The sequence below is a fragment of the Diospyros lotus genome, chromosome 6, assembly GCF_014633365.1.
Source record: "Diospyros lotus cultivar Yz01 chromosome 6, ASM1463336v1, whole genome shotgun sequence".
NCBI lineage: Eukaryota > Viridiplantae > Streptophyta > Magnoliopsida > Ericales > Ebenaceae > Diospyros > Diospyros lotus.
The window spans coordinates 8,666,692-8,687,560 of NC_068343.1; the positions used below are offsets into that span (position 1 = coordinate 8,666,692).

At 39.7% G+C, this 20,869-nt stretch overlaps 2 protein-coding genes, 1 long non-coding RNA gene and 1 other non-coding gene across 5 annotated transcripts; 3 read left to right on the forward strand and 1 right to left on the reverse strand.

Moving 5' to 3' along the window:
- Positions 1–828: 828 nt before the first annotated feature.
- LOC127804628 (uncharacterized) lies at positions 829–15,485 on the reverse strand. 2 transcript variants are annotated; one of them, XR_008023702.1, is made up of 4 exons: positions 15,353–15,485; positions 11,740–11,836; positions 9,440–9,614; positions 829–1,014 (listed from the first exon to the last, which is right to left on the reverse strand). It is a non-coding gene; the product is annotated as an uncharacterized LOC127804628 (long non-coding RNA). The 2 variants fall into 2 exon arrangements; XR_008023701.1 differs by lacking the exon at positions 829–1,014 and adding an exon at positions 8,767–9,101.
- LOC127804626 (BTB/POZ domain-containing protein At5g66560) lies at positions 13,083–16,114 on the forward strand. Its single transcript, XM_052341508.1, has 4 exons — positions 13,083–13,731; positions 13,825–13,894; positions 13,994–15,292; positions 15,383–16,114. Exons 1-4 carry the CDS (start codon positions 13,691–13,693, stop codon positions 15,986–15,988), a joined length of 2,016 nt encoding a protein of 671 aa, XP_052197468.1. The 5' UTR covers positions 13,083–13,690; the 3' UTR covers positions 15,989–16,114.
- A 143-nt stretch (positions 16,115–16,257) lies between these two features.
- Positions 16,258–19,811, forward strand: LOC127804627 (cold-regulated 413 plasma membrane protein 2-like). Its single transcript, XM_052341509.1, has 5 exons — positions 16,258–16,821; positions 16,985–17,171; positions 18,692–18,799; positions 18,888–18,958; positions 19,329–19,811. Exons 2-5 carry the CDS (start codon positions 16,999–17,001, stop codon positions 19,580–19,582), a joined length of 606 nt encoding a protein of 201 aa, XP_052197469.1. The 5' UTR covers positions 16,258–16,821; positions 16,985–16,998; the 3' UTR covers positions 19,583–19,811.
- A 753-nt stretch (positions 19,812–20,564) lies between these two features.
- On the forward strand, positions 20,565–20,658 carry LOC127805437 (small nucleolar RNA SNOR75). The gene has a single exon (XR_008024162.1). It is a non-coding gene; the product is annotated as a small nucleolar RNA SNOR75 (small nucleolar RNA).
- Positions 20,659–20,869: the final 211 nt, after the last annotated feature.

Here is a 20,869-nt window from a genome sequence, read left to right on the forward strand (position 1 = left end):
ATGTTTCGACCTTAAGAGGAGTTTTATCTTATTGAATACTCTTGATTTAAATGGGTACAAGTTTATTGGTGAAGATGAAATCATAAGATTAATAAATGTGCTCTTCTTGTGATGAAAGGTAAAAAATAGCATGGAAGATTATATGTTCTGTTGTTACATGTGATACTTGAAAGGTGACGACCATAAGCGCGTTAAAAATACTAACATGGTGTGGATTTATGCAAGGGTTTTATAATCAAAATATTTTTTAATAGAAAAATAGCATAGCAAAAGCACAAAACAAACACAACGGATTCCAAAATTGACCTTGCAAGACTCAATATTCATCAGTCATATGTAACAAAAGAAAACCCATGCTATAGGGGGTTTTAGATATACCTTTCAGAGAAAGATCCGGTGTTGGTTGTTCACGCGGTGACTGCTTTCTCGCTGATTAGCAAGCATCCAATGATCTCCTCGTTCGCTCCTCGTCCTTGCAAGCACCTAGGTGACCAACCCGCTTCCACAAGCGTATAGGATCTAGTCGTATAATACCCCAAGAGCCTAGAGAATGGTAGTATATATTGAGGATAAGTAAGGAAGGAAACAATATCAGTTGGATACCTTTTGGGCTGAATGTAGGCAAAGTGTAACTCCCTATTTTCCCACAACGAGCGTTAACTCGAGATTTCGGGAATATTTTTTTTTTCAACATCGAACACACAACATAAGTCTCTCAATACATATACCTTCATCATAATCATTTCCCGTCAATCCCGATCGTACCTTCTTAGCATATCAAAATTTAATAATAAACTAAGACAGGTATCAACAATCACATCAGCGGAAGCAAGATCGAAACCTCAATGATATATAACCGACAATTCCTTTACAATAACCAAATCGATGTTTCACATGAAAATATCAAAATATTACATAACCTCTGAACATCGTAATCATGGACAAAACCTATGAAAACTAAACATAGCCGCTACATCTCGATGATATTCTTTCCCTTGGCGCCACTGCTTTCACCTGGAACGTTTGAATATTCTAGGGACATAGTCCAAATTAGATACTGAATCATCTAAGTGAGAGTTCAAAAACGTTTTCATGCAGATATGAAAAATCATATACAAAATCGATAAATCCCGACATGCACCAGCCTAAGAGAATCCCACATAGCACTTAACCCTAACCGGGGAAAATGCAATCTCTCTAAAGGCGACACAACCACTTCGGCCCATTGGCAAAACAGTCCTGCTTAAGAGGGACAACCTCGGCATATGAACCCGGGAATCACTCCATTGTCATTGTTAGGCTTTACGCTCCAACTCAAAAGCAATCCAAAACCCAACGCAACCCTAGCCCCAAGAGTGCCACATTAGCACTATCCTCGGAATCGACGTCACCTCGGCATTAATGCTATTGCTCAAAAGAACTTGGGGTGGTGTCCACTCGCAGCCCCACCACTTGAGCCAACAACCGGGGTGGTGTCCACTCTCAGTCCCACCACTTGGGTCCCGTAGGGTGAAGTCCGTCTCAGCCCCGTCCCAAGTGGGTCACCTAGCATTAAACCTAGGTACGCATCCTGAGTGCTGTCACTCTGGGCTACGTCACAAGTTACCAACCCACGTCCCACATGGACGACACAAAACAAGCCAATACCGAAAAAATCATAACATGCATAAAATCAACATTTCAATGTATGCAATTTTCCGTACGAAATTCAATGCATGTGTAAATAATTGTTGGACAACCATAATAAACCAAGCCATAGGGATGAACATTCACAGTAAACCATTCACATGTCACTTAAAGTCTTTTCGGGTAGAACCACTCACAAGTCAAAACAAAGTTGGGGGCGAACACTCACCTTTGGCTAAATTTCAAATTCTTCTCGACAAGCGCGGTACGCCTCGATTTGCGTGCCTGCCTCGATTTGCGTGCCTTCTTCGAACTTCGCACGAGTCACTTCGTCTCAACCCTCAAGGCACCCTAATCATCACATTTATCCAACAATTATAATTTTCCTTAATTTTCTCACAATTTTTCTATTTTTCTCCCATTTTCTTCTCTAAGAATCCAAAATAAATATCTACACAACTATTTTCTCAAATATTTTTACATAATAATTCATAAAACAATATTTATAAGCCTCTGGGATTTTCTGGAAATTTTCCAGATTTTTCTCCTATTTTCTCAAATTTTCATAATTACTTTTCCTTGAGAAAATTTATTGCTCATCGATTTACTTTGAATATACTTCAATAAAAATCACTGAAACTCATAAAATAAATTCCTTATACTTCTGGAATTTTTTCAGAATTTTCTAAAAATTCCTCCTATTTATTTTCTATTTACATTTCCTTTCAAAAATTAAAAATAATTATTTTCTCAAGAAATTTTCAAGATAAAAATTCATCAAAATAAACTATTCATATTTCTAGAATTTATGGATATTTTTTCAGAATTTTAATTCCTTTAATTCTATTTTTCCTCTAATTTTCTTTATTTTCAGAATTTAAAAAAATAAAAAAATACCTCCGGTCATCTTCTCCGGTGACGGCACACCGGAAAATTGAAGCGACGACACCAGGCTGTTCCTCTCCCTTAGTCGATCCCAAAGGTACCAATCTTGCTCGGAAAAGACCACCGGAAGCCTTCCGATTTGGCCAAAAACAGTCGGCCGAAGCTATCCCGCCACCGAACTCCGGCGAATCAAATTGACCCTCGATTCGAACTCCGATTGGCACGAAACTTTCCAGATCAGTTACCCATCACCTTGCGAACAAAAGACCCTTATTAGATCGCTCGATCGATCACTCTACAACCCGATTTGGTATTTCACGCAAAATGTATATATATATACGGCCGAATGTATATATATGCGAAAACACCCTCTATACTACCCCCAAAATTCTCAAAATCTCCAGAAATGATCCTCTTCCCTCAAGGATCAAAAGCCCTTATTGGTTTCCCTCGATTTGCTCTCAAAACCGAGCAATTTGATGCTTCATTTTCAGCCGAAACCCTTGGCTATTTATAGCCAAATTCGACCCCCACGTGGCCGATTTCCGGCCAAGGCTTCTTCTCCACGCTTCCTAGACCACCCTAGGCCACTCCCTGACGACCCTAGACTGCCCAAATTGTCGGAAAATCAGGCCAAAATCTCAGCCAAATCTGCCATGCTATGGCAGATTTTCAAAAATTGCGATTTGGCCCCCTTTGAATTTCCTTTTACATTTTGGCCCTTATTCTCAAGCCCCTTAATTATCCAACTATACCACTAAGACCCAAAAGATTATAACTTCTCATTTCTTTCTTGAAATTTTCAAAAATTTACCGTTTTGACCTCCCTCGGGCATTTTTAGAAAATTACACTTAGGCCCAACTGATTTATTTGACCTCAAATCCACTCGATTCAACCTGAAACCTCTTAAGGGTTGTTCTATACATCGAATACTAGTCCTTGATACCCTCATTTGACTTTGTGGACATCGTTTACAGCAATTCGGTAATACGACCTAATTGGCAGTTGTATTTTTGTTGTACCGAAAACTGTTCCCGATCTCATTTCTTTCATCACTAAAAATCATAATTTTAATTGCTCGTCAATACTATACCATTTTCCTTGACTATCTAGGGTCCGAGGTACTCCCTCTGATTAATTCGGTCGTCCAAAGCTGTGTTAGTGTGCCCTATAGTCTTATTTTTCCCAAAATTCCAATTATGCCCTTTATCAAACATCATTTTTATCCACAAAATTATTCTCGGGTGTTACACAAAGAACTTCCGGGTTAAGCGTGCTTGAACTAGGGAAGCTCAAGGATGGGTGATCTCTTGGGAAGTTCGTGTAGGCCCATCAGGGTAAATTGTTCTGATCCTTTCTATCGCTCGATGCGGGATGTTACTGGTGGTATCAGAGCTGACCCATGGTGAAAGCGGTTCGATGAGAGCGGGGAGTGGCATCGAGGCTCAAGGGCCTGTACAAGGAGCGGCTTCTGGCAGACTTCTAGGATGGCAGCCCCTTAAGGGGAGAAGATCTAGGACCAATTGCAAGGTCGTATGACGAGTTCTTCATGTACTCAAGTAGGGGAGAATGTAATACCCCAAGAGCATAGATAATGGTAGTATATATCGAGGATAAGTACGGAAGGAAACAACACCAGTTGGATACCTTTTGGGCTGAATGTAAGCAAAGAACTTTCGGATTAAGCGTGCTTGAACTAGGGAAGTTCAAGGATGGGTGACCCCCTGGGAGGTTCGTGTAGGCCCATCAGGGTAAGTTGTTCTGGTCCTTCCTATCACTCAATGCGGGATGTTATAAGTCGGTCCACGCCTAAGTTGCCACAGAACCCTCCAATAGAGCTGTGTTAAGACCCTCTCGATAGAGATGACCCAAAGCTGTGCGTGGTTCTTTCCTCGGTTGCTCGGTGGCTGTCCAATGATCTCTCTATGAGGGAGAGAGTGATGAGGAAGCTGTGCTAACCAAGCTCGAAGCAAGAACAAGCAAGGCTACAACTCAAGCAAGGAAGAAGAAGAAACGGACAACAAGTAAGAGCAAAGGAAATGGCAATGGCAGAAAAAGAATAAAGAAGAAGAAAACGCATAAAGGAGCAACTTGTGAGCCTCTTCACCCTCTCCAAAATCTCTTCTATTCTCTCAACCAACCCCCATCTGCCAAGGCCATCTCTCATCTCTTCTTGTAGTCCACGCCTCCACCTTCTCCCATACCTTGCCCATCACTTACATTTGACAGAGCTAATATGCGATAAGTGACAGAAACAGTCGACATCATAAGGAACCCAGTTGATCGTTTTGAGGCGGTCGACTTTCCTTATGCTCTGGTCGACAAAAGGCAATCGATCAATAACATGCGAGCATTGGTTGACCATTCCAAACGGTCAACTGCTCCATATACCTGTAGAAGATTCTATCTGCCTAGCCCAACTTCGTCCAAATGCCATTAAGGCCCTGCTATCAAATAGCAGATTCCCATAACTATAGATCCACGAGTCCCACACACACAAGCAACATACATCATTGATTAACAGCGACGAGGAAACCACTAACAACAATGGATCACTAATTCGTTACATTACTCAGTATGCGTGTGACTTTCTAAGTTTATAGCCATGTAGCAATCATGACACGTTAACTCCTTGACGTCAACCGATCCCCATCGACCTACTAAGAGGATCTTTCCAAATCTGCAGAGCATCCTAAAAAATCCTGAGTATCCTCTAACCAGGACTTAGGACGATCTTTTAATGTGTCGACGTTTGATTTCGGCCGACCGTGATTCGTTCTGGGCCGCGGTGAGTCAATCCAAAAATACCGAGAAGGAAAGGAAAACCTCCCTCCCCCCCAAAATTCCAAGCGTGTACACCAGACTCTTTTACGTGGTTCGGCCAGAACGATGCCTAGTCCACGGCCGCCGTCTGATTATTCTCTCAGAGTGGCGGTATCTGATTATTCTTTTCGTCCCTTGCCCCTCATGGTCTCTTTGATTCCCATTTATATTGAAGGGCTTTTACAATTTAGATAATATATAAAAATACAGTGATTGTATAGTGGGGGACAAACAGTTCTTATCGCCTTCAGTGGGATTCTCATTACGAGGGGCATGGGCTGTTACAGATAAAGTGATCGGACCCTACCTCTGACTTCTCAGCAGCTTTGCCACTCATGCGAGCTGGAGGTTTTAGGCCAGCGACCTGAATGGGCCAGCGATCTGGAGGATATTTCAGGAGCTCGTTAGTCGATTGCTTGGAGCTCGTTGGGGGATTACCGGGAGCTCGCCATACGCTCGCTTTACGAGTTCCGGATCTTTGGTGGAGGCTGGACTTTCCTTGACGAGGTCGTCCGGGCCTCCTTGGCCTTGGGTGATTGGGCCGGTCTATCGGACCGAGTCTGGCCCATGCGGGGTGATGCGGGAAATACATATAACATAATGGTAGCGAAGTCCAACTTTATATGAACCGATTAAGGCTTCTCGATTACCGTATACTATAGTCCTTCCATTGATTAACATTCTGGCCGAGTGAGAGTTATGAATTGATTGAACTCATAGGTCTTGGTAACTATGACAGATTCAACATGGTGTGTGATATAGGTAGCATGTCAAATCCAATATGACATTATAACTCTTTCCAATCTTATGCTCACATTAGCCAGGGGATTTTCTATCGCAATCACTTACAAGGATTACATAGGATGTTCGCCCCTAATAAATGGAGGTCAATGGATCACATCAATAAACATTTGCCTCCATACACCACTACATTGAGACCGTACAAAGAGCGTTCCCACCTCTTACCCTAAATGGTTCCGCTCAACGATAAATCCCTAACACCAGTACTGCACAAGACAATATGTCGCATGTAGTCAAATAATCAGATACACAATCGAGAGCTAGCGACGGATCATTAATCCTTAAGTTATATAATCTGTCGCAGGGTGTCACATTCAACGGATGTTCTTCCAACACCCACCCACATGTCTACTAACTACTATATACATCTCATGTAATGTGGCGTGTGACTCACCACCCTATCTCATTAGCAACTCCATACTAAACAATGGTAGTAGCTCATGTGCCAGTCTACTAATCGACATATCATAGTCTTATTCTAATAAGTCTAAGGACTGAGAATATTTTTAAAAAATCCTAGAATAGATATTCAAGTCATACAGTCTCGACACCTTGAGTGTCAGAAGTCTACCAAGAAGTGTAGGTACTCATTTATAGAAATGAAATAGAAAGATATGAATGAAATCATCAAGAATAATCAAGAGTGCTGCTCACTTATATCTCAAAGTGTAAATCTAGCATCTGTGGCACTTTCACTAACAATACTACTATTACTACTTATTCTTTGTCAAATGGTGATATCATTAAATTATGGCATATGCATCTTGAACATATGAGTGAAATAGGTATGACTAAATTAAGTAGAAAAGGATTTTAGATGGGAAAAGTACTAGAAAATTGAAGTTTTGTGAATATTGTGTCATTGCCAAGTAAAAACGAGTTAGAGTTAATAAAGGTATTCACAATACAAAAGGGACACTAGATTATGCCCATTTTGATCTCTGGAGTCCTACTAGAGTACATTTTAAAGATGGTGTCAAATATATGTTGATTTTTATTAATGACTTTTTTGGAAAAGTTTAGGTATTCTTCTTGAAATAAAAAAACTGATATTTTTGTTAACTTCAAATAGTGGAAGAATATGATTGAGAAACAAACTAAAAAGTAAATTAAGTTCTCCACAAAGATAATGGTTTATAATTTTATTCAAATGAATTTAATAATTTCTGTAGGAAAGAAAGAATTTTAAAGCATTTAACAATTTCAAGTATACCACAACAAAATGGTGTAACCAAGAGAATGAACAAAAGTTTGATGAAAAATGTATGTTGTATGCTGTTTAATTCTAGTTTACCTAAATCATTTTAGGTCGAGATTGTAAATACTACGTGTTTTCTAATTAAATGGTTTTCTTTCTTTGTCATTGATAAAAAAACTCTAGAAGAGGTATGATTTGGTACTTCTGCAAATTATTTTGATTTGAAAATTTTTGGATGTTCTATATTTGCTCATGTTGATGATGGAAAATTGGGACCAAGGTCTAAAAAGTGTCTTTATTGGTTATAAATCTGGTGTTAAAGATTATAAGTTATAGGATTTAGAAGTATCTAAAGTTATAATTAATATAAATGTTATATTTGATGAAATTGTCATGCTTTGTGGTTGTCTCCAAAAGAATTTAACCCTACAAATCAACAGGGTTATGATATTAGGTAGACCTTGAAATTGATAAGAGGTATACATACGAGTCTTCGTCTGAAATTAAGTCAAGCCTCAAGTCAAGTCTAAAAGAAAGTGTCGATCCATCAAAATATTGTATTACAAAAGATAAATCCAGAAAAAATATCAAACCTCCTCAAAAGTATGTTGAGATTGATCTTGTTGCTTATGCTTTGAGTATGGTTGAAGGTATCCACTGCAGTGAGCATTGTGTGGATTTGGTTGATATTTCCCATTGTGTAGATTTGGTTGATATTCATCAAAGAGATTAATTCTCCATGATTTTGTTGGAATAAAGAATTATGAATAATCCCTATTTAAATTTTGTGTTAAGGTGAAAATTGACTCTAAATTCAAATTTGATTGTGTGACTTTAAATTTAATTGTGATTAGGATGTCAAATTTGACTTTAATTGGGATACGTCTACAAGTAAAGATCTTCTTGATTTATTTTTTGATTAGAATATAGATTTGTTTAAATTATTTTTTATATACATTTATAGACGAGTCGTAGATTTATAAATAGGTATTTAATATCCTAAAATTAATATCAACTATATCACTATTGTAATAGCAATATTATCATAATGATATTTTATTTTTTGTACATTTAATTTTTCTTCATTTGAGTTTTTCATGTAAATTTTTTGTATCCCTTGATAATTTCATTGTTGTTTGTTTTAAATCCTAAATCCTAACACAAAATTATGAATCTTATACATTAATGGAGAAAAGTTTTGGGCCAGCTTTGGTACGCGGATGACATGCTAACTCAGTCATGATTGTGATTAGTGATGACTATGAGATTCCGCTTGGTATATATAACAGGATAAATTTTTCAGTTGTGATGGCACGTAGTCTTAGCCTGTTAGCCAAATGCGTATGAGAGGTTTGCACACAACCACCACCATAGGGTAACCAGCGCATACTCACAAGTCACAATAAATAGCCAACACAATTTACATGGAAAGACATTTCAACCTTTATTAATCAACTGAAATTACAAGAGATTGCTGGGTTTGTGTTTTCATTCTATAGCACTTGGTTGGTCACACAAATATCGCTCATCTTTAACTGTTAGGTAGTTATTGTCGGTTGACACTCCCAATTGCCTAGGGTTATAACCAAAGTTTTTTGTGCCCTCAGCTAGTGTCTGGACAAATATAAATTCTAAAGACTCCAGCATTATTAGTCCAAAGATTAATAGTACCGGCAGACACCGCCTCGGTTGTATCATCGGGATTATACCTCGTGAGATTTTGAAACTAGCGCATTGGTATCATAGGATGACCCGTGTGCTTACCCTCTGCGTAGATGTAGCTAGGTTAACTGGGGAAGGCATGATCAATTACGCAAAGCTCGTAAATCCTAAGACTATATAAAAAAATTAGCAGCTAGGTGGATTTCTACGCAGAACGATAGGTTCAAAGCTGCTCACAGAAGCAATCTACCATGGGACAAAATTCGGTGTTATCAAGGTGATTGAGATTGGCCAATAAAAACTGCATCAAAAGTGGGTAGAATGGCAGAATATACATATATATATATATATATATGTCCGATCCATTTGAGATATCCACAGAGAGAGAGAGAGAGAGAGAGAGAGAGAGAGACTTTAAAGCCAGAATAGAAAGAATGTGTTACCGGGTGGAGTGCAAGCAATGTGGCAAGTACTCATGGGGAGGGTGCGGGCAACATTTGAGCACCCTTTACGCCAGCATTGATCAAGGCCGCCACTGCTTGTGCCGCCCTTGGCCTGGCGTTGTCACCCCTCCACATAAGCAGCCGCCGCCATCTGGGTCAGGACCTGCTCCTCCTCCTGCACCAAAGGTATCTCATATATGTGAATATATAATGACCGCCATAATGTAACCATAAATCAAAATGTAATTATTACCTCATTAAAGTGGCATTTTTTATATTAGAGTTCTTCTAAAGTGTTGCTATTTCTTATTGATCTAGTTAACCTAATTTTGTGGTCATAATATGAATACGAATATTTCTAGGCTCTTAAATTTTGTGGACAGTATTGTTATGGGCATCAATTATGCATTGTGATTGTGTTATCGATATATAAACTTGTTTTTAGCTTTCATGGCTAGCTTTTGTAAAAGTTGAAGTCAATTTTATGTGGGAAGATAGCATGTGGCATGTGCAAGAAGGCTAAAGGCTATTGACTTCAAGGTTTCGAAAGTTTAATATCCTTCTTACCTCTGCTATCTTTATTTAAAACAACCTCTCTTTAAGCTATGCTATGGAGCTTAGGCATAAGGTTAGCTCCTAATTTGGTGGACAATTAAGAGGACAAGCCAGGTTGTTGTACAGGAATAAATCCTCAAGTTGTTGAAGAGCCACGGCCACGGCGCTCTGTTATATTTTATAGATGTGTGAGTCATTTTTTAACTCGTTTAGATAATATAGACCCATATCCTGTTTCCTTTTCAAGTTACAGAAATCAAAATTAGAGATGGGTACAGAACAAGTGGCAAAGGCAACTGTTCTCCTGCGTAATTAAACAACAAAAAACTGCCCCCTTCACGGGTGCAATCAAGAATTTCATTTACTCCCAACCAATTTGACATGGGTTTGTCTTCTTTATTTGTTGCAGATAAGATGAAATCTCGAAAGGTGCCTCTCTCCAGAACCAGTCATAAGGAGCCAAGCATAATAAGAACATGGTATTTGTTTGATGGGATAGTACACAGTGGATATGTGTTTGGGTGTTGGGAGAGATAGAGAGAAGTTAAGTCTTGACTTGAATAATGATAGGAAAATAAGGTAATAAAGGTCAAAATGCATTGACCTCCTTTACCTTTTGAAGCTGCTGGTTGAGGGTAGGGAATAATTAATGGAAATCCACAACCCTTGCACATCTCGTGCAGGGTGCCTCTATTTATCTAATATTTTTCACACTTATTCATGAGTTTTAAATTAATTCTCTCTCTCTCTCTCTCTCTCTCTTATTTTCTTTCACCCCAATGTTACTTTACATTTTACTTATTGAGGGGCCATATTAATCAGTTGTTAGAGACAGAGAGGAGGACATGATTGGGGCCGTGATTAGGGCGCGCCTTAAAATGAGACTAAAGCAGCGGGGAGCAAGAGCAACTGTGCTTCGTAAATGACAATGGTGACCCACGGACCAAAATCCGATGTGGCCCGAAACAAACCATGTTCGATTCATGGCTATGCTGCTGGCCACATGAAAAAGTACCCTAAGCCTAGGCCCCCCTACCCCCCACCCAGGGGTTAGGTTTCGTGCACTTTGTCCAATGATTAGTCGCTAATTCCCATGGATCCCATCACTAAACAGTAACACAACACAATCCTCCAACTCATTTACTGCCAACCTCTAAATGGTACCTCCTATCGTTTTCACATCCGTGCTCTCTTCAATTCTATATCTATACACTTTTAAGCCTTTATAAGAAAATCAAAATTTTATTTGAATGATAAAGAAAAATTTTTAAAAATTCATCAAACTCAATTAAGTTTTAATAAATTTTAATATTTATTAGTTAATATTTAATATTTATTTAATAAATTAAAAATGATACTTAACTTATCAAGTGAATAAATGGTTAATATTTAATATGATACTCATATTATAATTCTAGATATGTTATTGTTGTATATATATTATTTTATATATTTAAGAAATTATATGAATATCAGAATATGAAATTTCTAATTATTGATTGGCGATTAGATTCTTATGCTTGGTTAAATCCTAATTATATTTTTTATTTCTGAATATAATTGGAAAATTTCCAAAATGGGTTAAGGACGAGTGGATATAATGTAATATTCATACAGGAGGGGAGGGGAGGGGCTACCTCGCTTCTCCTCCTGTCCACTGTGCGGTCCAGTTAAGGAGGCAATGAATGCAACGCTACGTGGGGTACAAAGGGTAGATATGCTGTTAATTAGTGTCCAGTGCTCACCTGTTTTAATGCCCTTCAGACCGTTCGCCCGACGACGACTGTACATGTGTGAAACTACGTTTCAGGCACGGCTTTCAGAATGGGCTCAAAAAAGGTGCTGCAACAGAAGTATATATATTTATCAGCATTAATCTAATTAATTAATGGCTTCCTAAAATATTACTAGCAGCACATCACATTCACAATTACAATTTATGAACAAATCTTCTGACAGCCCAAAATACGACCTGGTAAGCTGGATACATGGGCCTTGCTGAGAAAGATGTACAGAGGAAAATGGAGTTATGCAAGGAGGTCACCAACACGGGCCACCCTTTTCCATTTTTTATTTTATTTTCTTAATAGATATACTATTATCACTATCATATTCTATAATAATCAACAGTATTTATTCCATTAACCATTGTTTTATAATTTAATTAAGGCTCTCTGGCCCAGAAAGGGAAGAAAACAAATGAGAGCCTAATAATGTCGGAATGATCATGGCTTCAAGATGCACGCCACTACAATTTGCACAGTCCTTCTGATTTCCAAAGAGTACTGGTGATTTTATTTTTTGGGGGTGGGCACTGGGGGGGTTACATCAGCAAAATTTAAAGATCACCTAATATTATTTGTTCTTTAATTCTTAAAGTAATATATCAACATTCTTTCATGTTCTAACTTGAATGGAAAAGAGTGCATGCTTGCCACTTTGCATGCTCCCCCACCCAAAATAAAGTGAGCATTTTCATTTACACATGGATTTCCCTCCCAAAAATTTGAACCAATTTGTTGTTCTCTTGCTCTTAGCTAAATTTATTTTTATGCAACAGTAAAGATAGGGATGGAAATAAGAATAAAACTCCATTTGTTTGGCACACTGATGCTTTCCAAATACCACAAAAAAAAGCATCTGAATAAAGACTGTTTAAATTGAAACAAACTGATGCATGGTATATGAGTCCATAAAAACGTGTTTCTCTTGCATATTATCCACACACAGATATGGAATGGTATTGAAATATCTACGGGACCGCTGCAACTTTGAAACTATGTATAATCATAGTAATCGTCTTAATCACACGCACGCACGCATATATATATATATATATATATATATATCTTCAGGATTAGAAAGAATCAACTCGTTGAGTTGAGAAAGTAAATGGTGTCTTTATTATTTAATAAAGGTCCTAGGCTCATCTGCATCATTCCTGACAGGGGAGATGAATTTTAGTCCATGAGGCCCACATGTGAAGGTGTCACTGTAGTGGCTAAAATACTGGGAAATATATTTAAAACAAAAAAGCAAAAGAGAAAAAACCAGTTGGAAAGCAATCCGTGCTGCGGCTGGTGTTAAGCAGATGAGGATCAATGATTCGTGACGCTCTCATTTGTCAAATAAGCTCGCTCTTCAAAAGTGCATTTCATTCAAAGTTGCCTTTTGTAATTCCCTCTTTTCCTCCTCCCCTTGAAGAGGGCGAAGAAAAAAAAAAAAAAAAAAAAAGAAAGAGAAAGAGGGAGATGATTCTCATCTGATTCAAAAAACGAAAATACCAACCTGTATATATATATATATATATATATATATAGTGTGATACTGATTCCCCCTTTTCCGATATTTGTTCAAGCCCCGTTTGTCCGTTGTGCGCTTCTCGATTCCAACCCTTTTCTCTACCTGCCCCCCTTTTCCCACATTTTCCTTCTTTTTTCTCCAGCCACCATCATAGCGCATCATAGCGGGCACTTTGATTTGATCCTTGATCCCCCAGCTCAATCTTCCGATTCAGTTCTCTATTCCAGAAAAGCAAAGTCCATCGATTTTTCACTTTCAGGTTCAGCTACTGAAAGAAAAGTTGTTCCTCTCGAAGGCCTTGCTAGCTACTCATTGCGCGTTGAATATTAATGGATCTGTTTTAGTTCTTGAAGCTTCTCCCCTCTCTTTCTTTGTCTGCAAAACACTCAAGATATGGCCGCCGAGAAGACTTCGAGTTCGAAGGGCCAGGCGTGGTATGCAAGTTCAAGCCTTGGTCCATCTCCTCTCCTCTCCTCTCTATGCTCTGTTGTAAATCTTTTGAGAGGCTGACCAATTTCCTCTTGCAGGTTTTGTACCACTGGGTTACCAAGTGACGTTGTCATCGAAGTCGATGACATGACCTTCCATCTCCATAAGGTCCGTTTATCAACTGAAACGTTGGGGATTTTCCCCTTTTTTTTTCTTGTTCAAATTTGATTCCTAACAGTGTCTGTATTATGTCGGTTGATTGGTCAGTTCCCTCTAATGTCGAAAAGTAAGAGGCTTCACGAGCTGATTACTGAGCAAGAGACGAATCCTACTGCTGCTAGAGTCCAAAATTCCTCTGCATCTGCAGCCGCAGGAGGGGGAGAAAATGACGGTCAGGAAGAGATAGAAGAAGAAGAAGAGCAAGAAGAGGAAGAGGACGCCTATTTCCAAATCTCTCTCCCGGAGTTCCCGGGCGGCTCCGAGGCGTTCGAGACCGCAGCCAAGTTCTGCTATGGCGTTAAGATTGAGCTCTCGTCTTCAAACGTCGCTCCTCTCCGCTGCGCCGGAGAGGTTCTGGAGATGACCGAAGAGTACTCCGAAGACAACCTCATCTCCAGAACTGAGAGGTTTCTCTCTCAATCTGTCCTAAAAAACATCAAGGATTCCATCAGAACCCTAAAGTCATGCGAGCGATTGATGCCTCTGGCAGAGACCCTCGGCATTGTTCAGAGGTGCATTGACTCAATCGCTGCCAGGGCTTCCTCCTCCGATCCGTCGTTGTTCGGGTGGCCTGTCAATGAAAAGGCCGGAAATGGACGGAGTACTGCTGCTTCCGTCGGAGCTGAAACTCTTGGTCGTCGGAAAACCACTGGTGCAGACTCTTGGTTTGATGAACTGGCACTTCTGAATCTACCGCTATATAAACGCTTGATTTTTGCGCTGAAAGCTCGAGATCTGAGTCCAGAGATTATCGAGAACTGTCTCATTTACTATGCTAAGAGATATATTCCAGGCATTTCTCGTTCTAATCGGAAGCCATCTTCGTCGTCTATTCCTTCAGAGAATGAACAGAGAGAGCTCCTGGAAACAGTAATTGTTAATCTGCCACTGGAGAAGAGCTCTGGATCTTCAACTGCAACGAGACTTTTATTTGGATTGTTGAGGACTGCAAACATATTAAACGTTCCGGAAAGTTGCAGAGCCGCATTAGAGAAAAAAATTGGATCACAGCTCGAGCAAGCGACACTAGACGACCTTCTCATACCTAGCTATTCGTATCTGAACGAGACGCTCTACGACGTCGATTGCATTGAGAGGATCCTAGGCTGCTTTCTAGAAGGCTTGGAAGAGAGATCGGCAGCGAGAATCGAAGGTGAGGAAGAGAATAGCGGCGTCCGGTCAGCAGCTCTGATGCTAGTTGGCAAACTGATCGACGGCTACTTGTCGGAGATCGCTTCCGATGCCAATTTGAAGCCGGACAAGTTTTACGAACTCGCCGTTTCTTTGCCTGACCACGCCAGGCTCTTTGACGACGGTCTCTACAGAGCCGTGGACGTCTACCTTAAGGTATAGACTGTTTATCTATGTACAATTAATGTAGTGAGATTGTGTTTATTGTGTTTGAACCTGCAAGTTACGCGTAATCTCCAATGGCAGGCGCATCCTTCGATACCGGACCCGGACAGGGAGAAGATCTGCGGCGTGATTGACTGTCAGAAACTAACGCTAGAGGCGTGCACACACGCGGCGCAGAACGAGAGGCTTCCGCTGCGGGCAGTAATTCAGGTGCTCTTCTTCGAGCAGCTGCAGCTCCGGCAGGCCATTGCCGGAACGCTCCTATCGGCCGACGTAGGGGCGGAGGATATCCAACGGACGTCAAATCCGCTGGCGGGGGGAGATGAAGTAGAAAGAAGCGTGGCTGTGACGGGGGATCAGGAGGCGGCGCAAGAAGGCGAGAGCAACACGTGGAGATCGGCGGTGAGGGAGAATCAGATGTTGAGGCTGGACATGGATAGCATGAGGTCGAGAGTGCAGGAGCTGGAGCGTGAGTGTTCGTCAATGAGGAGAGCGATTGAGAAGATCGAGAAGCCGAGGCCGAAGCCGGCCCCACGGGGCGCAGGCGGAGGGAGCGGAGGCTGGAGGGGCTCGCTTTCGAAGAGTTTCGGGTGCAAGTTCAAGACGCAAGTGTGTGACTCGCATGAACCCACGGTGGTAGAAGCCAGGAAAGGACGAAACCACCACCACCACCCCCATCATCAATAGACTCACTCCCATTCATTAGACATATTTTGTTTATTTATTTTCGAGTCATTTCACGACCTTTCTCTCTTGTGTATTCTGTAAGTCGGAACGGATCTGTTATACTGTGAAGCTCTTCATAATTTGTCACGCGGGTGCTCCATCGATTATGCCACGCGTGTTGACTTCTTGCGACAATGTGTATGGAGACACCGAACCCGACCAGGCGCAAGCAAGCGGAGTCACTGTAATAACTAAGGGATTAAAAATCTGTTTTAATCTGTTTAACCGCAAAATGTTTAATCACCACAATATATATATCTTTATATGTATATATGTATCACATCTTGCTTTAAGAGACTGTATATTATTCATTCTTTTACTATTATTTTTAAATGTTAATATAATTTATCAATATAATTCTATTTAAAATTGACTATGATTGATTACAGAATAAAGTCAAATAATATGCCGGGTGTTTAGTAACTATGTAAAAGGATCCGCCGAGTCCGTCCTTTTTCAATTAGACTAGGTCTGTATGCTGACGCAATGCTCAATTTCCGGACCAGAAAAGCCCCAAGACTCGGCTGGATGATTCGGTAAGACCCAAACTCGGATTTTGGCAATTACAGCGGAGCTAGAAACAGGGAAATAATACGTAGTTACGTACAGACAGTAAGAGACAAAAGTGTCGTCTCTCACTCTCCTGTCTTCCAAACTGGCTGCGATTGAAGCGCCAAACGCAGGGCAAAAACTCCAATCTCTCTCTCTCTCTCTCCATACCACCTGGTGGCACCCCGCAAAGTCGAACGAACTGGTGGTATCTGATGTTCCCCGATGGATTGACCTGGAAATACGTGCGGCCTCTTATTTCATCTATTTGTAGTTCGATTACTGTATTTATACCATACACTCTTCCTTTATCTGTTCTTCTTTCTTCTTATTATTATACATTCAAAGTAACTCTCTCTCTCTCTCTCTCTCTCTCTCTCTCTCTCTCTCCTGTTTGGGTTTGATCAGATCCGTGTGAGAAAATGGGGAGGAAAATGGAGTATCTGGCGATGCAGACAGACCCAGGGGATTTGATAAATTCGGACATAAATGACCTCAAGATCGCGGCCACGAGCCTGCTTATGCATCTCTCCAAGCACGGCGGTCTAGGGCTCGGTACTTCCTTGTTCAAATGGGTTGCCTCATTCGCTGCTTTGTGAGTTCTGTCAGCTTCTCCACAATTGTTAGTACTGACAAACAAAATAAAAAAATTCTTGAACTGGATTGATATTGTTGATTAAATTTTGTTATTGATCTCTCTCATAATGTAAGCAATTGCATTACGGTTATAACTTACATATTTCAAGAAATGGAAGAGTGTAGGCAGCCGTCATTTTGTCTTCCTTTTTGGGGAAGTGCGGATTCGTATTTGGTAACTATTTTTTGAATTGTGATGGGAATGAAGATGTCAAAGTCAGATTGTCACCAAGAAATAGAGAAAGGAATGCAAAATTATATGACTGCAAACAGGATGTAATTTCTGCCAAGTTCTGTTGTCAAAAATGGTAGGAGAGAATGAGTTGTATTCCATTTCCTATCAAGTGGATACTGTTATATCTTATCTAGTGCAGTTCTCTATCCTCCCTGTTTTGTATGTGACAGCTTGAGCTGTTTGTGAGTCTTGACTAATTCAACTATTTCTGTTATATGGCATTGCAACTTTGCAGCCTTTTATGACTTCGATAGGAAAATTCATTGGTGGGTTGATGTACAGAGAAAATGATTAGTTGACTTCTTGTTCTCTTTGCTTGTATGATATGAATAACCAGACAATGAAGCCTGTCCTCACTGAGGCAATCATCCAATCAAGTTCGGGTCCAGGGTTGTTGAATTTAATTTCCATTATGTGTCCCGTTTTTCATTAGAGATAGATAAGGATTGCAACTTGCAGTCGGCTAAATTGGAAGTCCATCAAGGCCCTCAATTAAGCTTTTCATTTATTTTCCAAAATTCTTTACTCTAGCCATGGACATGAAAAGTTGGACCACTAATTCAGAGCTGAAATCCTGTTATCAAGTTGGTGAATTTGTGTTCAATAACACTGAGTGCTTGTACTGGAAAATGTGTTATAGTTCGATCAAGTTAAATGATGATGAGAAATATGGGTGAAGGAAGTTTTGCCCACAACAAATCACAGCTTCATGATCAACAACCTTGCAGGCACCCAATCAACCCTTTGCCAGCCAGCACTTGTTGAATGATCATATCACCCACAGTTGGATTTTCGTTGCAAATGATACCTTAATAACTTTTTAGGGTGCTCTGACCGAGAGATATAAAAAACCACTCTTTGATTAGGAATAAAAACGCAAGCAAATTAAGCTAGGGTCAATCCCATTGTTTTTTTCTCTGTTTTTGCTTGAAATTTTCTTGCACATTAATATTCAGACGTGCAGCTTGTTGTGTCTGGATTGAAATTATACCTTCAAAGTGAGTGAGAAACAAAATATCTTTTATATAAATGATTGACATAAATAGATTGTCAAATGTAGATCAATGTGTACCACTTTTTTTGGACAACAGATTAGACCATATCCATCACCTTAAAATGGTCGATGGTACTGTCACTCTTTCTTCTTCACTATGTTGATTCTAAATGTGATATGAACTTGAATATTCCATTAACACTGTCCTTACAGGCTTAAATTAAACTATCGAGTTAATCGTTTATTGCAGTTACTTGCTGATATTGGATCGAACAAATTGGAGAACAAACATGCTGACTTCACTTCTAGTCCCTTACATCTTCTTAAGTCTTCCCTCATCCTTTTTCAGCTTCTTAAGGTGATGCTCTATATAATTTGGCAGTGGAATGCTCCCGCCTTCTTTTACTTGTGCATTAAATTGATGAGCAAATATCTTTACCCTTTAGACGTGATTTCGGGAAATGGGTTGCTCTCATGGCAGTTGTACTAAGGCTTTTCTTCCCCAGACATTTCCCAGGTAAGGATCTGGTTTGAGTGATGCTTAACAATTATGCTAATTGAACAGAATGTTATTTGTTCTTCCATCCATGGACCGCCGATTGTTTTCGGTATCTATTACTTTTGGTTTGCCGTTACCAGTTGATCACGTTGTTCTAAATTTATTGGGATTTTATTGCGACCCATGCATTTAAAGAGAGAGAATCCATCCATATTGTTGTTATGCAGTTGAAATAAAATTCAATATCACTTCAATTTGTATTTTTTTTCCCCCCGTCTCTTTTAAGTAATTTGGAGAGGCAACATCACTCGGCCTTTATGCTCTTATCACATTTTTGTTTAATTTAAAATTTTAGTTTCATATTCATGGATTATGATATGATAATCAGACTGCCTGGAGATACCCGGGTCGTTGATTCTGCTTGTAGTTGTGGCTCCCAGTTTCTTCGCGCACACGGCTAGGGACAGCTGGGTGGGCACCGTTATATGTCTTGGCATTGGTTGTTACCTTCTGCAAGAGCACATCAGGGCATCTGGTGGATTCAGAAACTCCTTCACACAAAGGCATGGTGTCTCAAACACGCTTGGCATCATCCTTTTGTTAGTTTATCCAGTCTGGTCGCTCGTCATCCACTTCGTGTAGCCAGCGGTTAACTACCTTTTTTTGGTCCAACTTTTGAAGGTTTGAATTGTTGTTGGTATCAGACCATAATGTTGTTCAGTAATAAATACCTTTGACGAGCCTGTTCTTTGGGAGTGGCTTTTCGCACCCTTTAAATTGACAAAAGATGCAATTTAAGGAAGTGTCTAGCTTTGCAAATTTCTAATTCTAAGATGCAGATAATGCAAAATTCCTTAACGTCTTCTGCATGGGCCATGGCATGGCCTGGACAGAGTGCCCTCCCAGTTATACTAAGTAGCAAGGGAGGGTTAATTTCAGGTTCAGCAAGAGATGCAGAATCAAATAATTTTGGTCTCCGTACCTTTCCAAATCGATTGTTGTTGGTTTTTTTTTTTTTTTTTTTAAAAAAAGAAGTTATTTGACGTTGTAAATTTCTAATGATAATTTATATAATTATAACAGGCCCACCGTGTTAGTCATAGTAATCAATAATCATCTTTTGAAAATGACGGGAAAGTAAAAGTATGGGCTTAACAAATCAAGCAAGCATGGTTATTTTAACAATTTAACTTTTATGCTTCCTTTTTCTTAGAAGGGCCAAAAAAAAAAAAAAAAGAGACAGAGAGCGCCTGACAAAGGTGGTGGGGATAGTGGTGGTGGGGGCATCCCTGTAATTTCGAAGAATTCGGTGGAGAACCCTGATCTATGTTCTAACCCTAAGGCCCATTCTCGTCCTCGCCTATAAGTACTGCCCCTTCAATCGTCTCCACTCTCTTGCCGAGCTCATAAAAAGGGCTACGCCTTTGAACTCTCTGTTTTCAGGTACCTGCCCTCTGCATTCATCCTGTTTTTTTCTCACTGTTTGCTATTTCTTTTTTCCAGCTAATAGCGGGTAATCATTCTAGTTCTGATTTTCGAGTTTTCTTTCTCTTCCTTTCTCCCTTTTCTGTTGTTTCTTTTCCATGGCTGACATTTACGTATTTGTGTGGGGGATTAAGGTGTTTCTCTGTGATGAACAAGAATATTGATGACGAGTCCGAAATCATAATCCATTCCTTTTTCTTCTGACGACAAATCGAGGCATTTGTCTGAGAGAAATCCGACCTCCCCTTTCTTCCATTGCCCCTCTCTTTTTTTTTTTTTCTTTTATTATGTCTAAACCTCTGTTTTTGCACATAATGATTTGCTATTTTTTTAATTATTGTTTTATGATTTTTATCAATAGATTGTTTTTAGCTGAGAAGATGGGGCACAATGATGTTAAAGCCTTTATCATCTGAAGTTTTTTCTGGGTCTTCCTTCTAATTT

Bases quoted from the DNA above. Each gene is read 5' to 3' on its own strand.
- LOC127804626 (XM_052341508.1), top strand. From the start codon at position 13,691: ATGGCCGCCGAGAAGACTTCGAGTTCGAAGGGCCAGGCGTG. The intron at 13,895-13,993 runs GTCCGTTTATCA...TTGATTGGTCAG, and splicing joins TGACCTTCCATCTCCATAAG to TTCCCTCTAATGTCGAAAAG. The intron at 15,293-15,382 runs GTATAGACTGTT...CTCCAATGGCAG, and splicing joins CCGTGGACGTCTACCTTAAG to GCGCATCCTTCGATACCGGA.
- LOC127804627 (XM_052341509.1), top strand. From the start codon at position 16,999: ATGGGGAGGAAAATGGAGTATCTGGCGATGCAGACAGACCCAGGGGAT. The intron at 17,172-18,691 runs GTGAGTTCTGTC...CGTTTATTGCAG, and splicing joins GTTGCCTCATTCGCTGCTTT to TTACTTGCTGATATTGGATC. The intron at 18,959-19,328 runs GTAAGGATCTGG...TATGATAATCAG, and splicing joins CTTCCCCAGACATTTCCCAG to ACTGCCTGGAGATACCCGGG.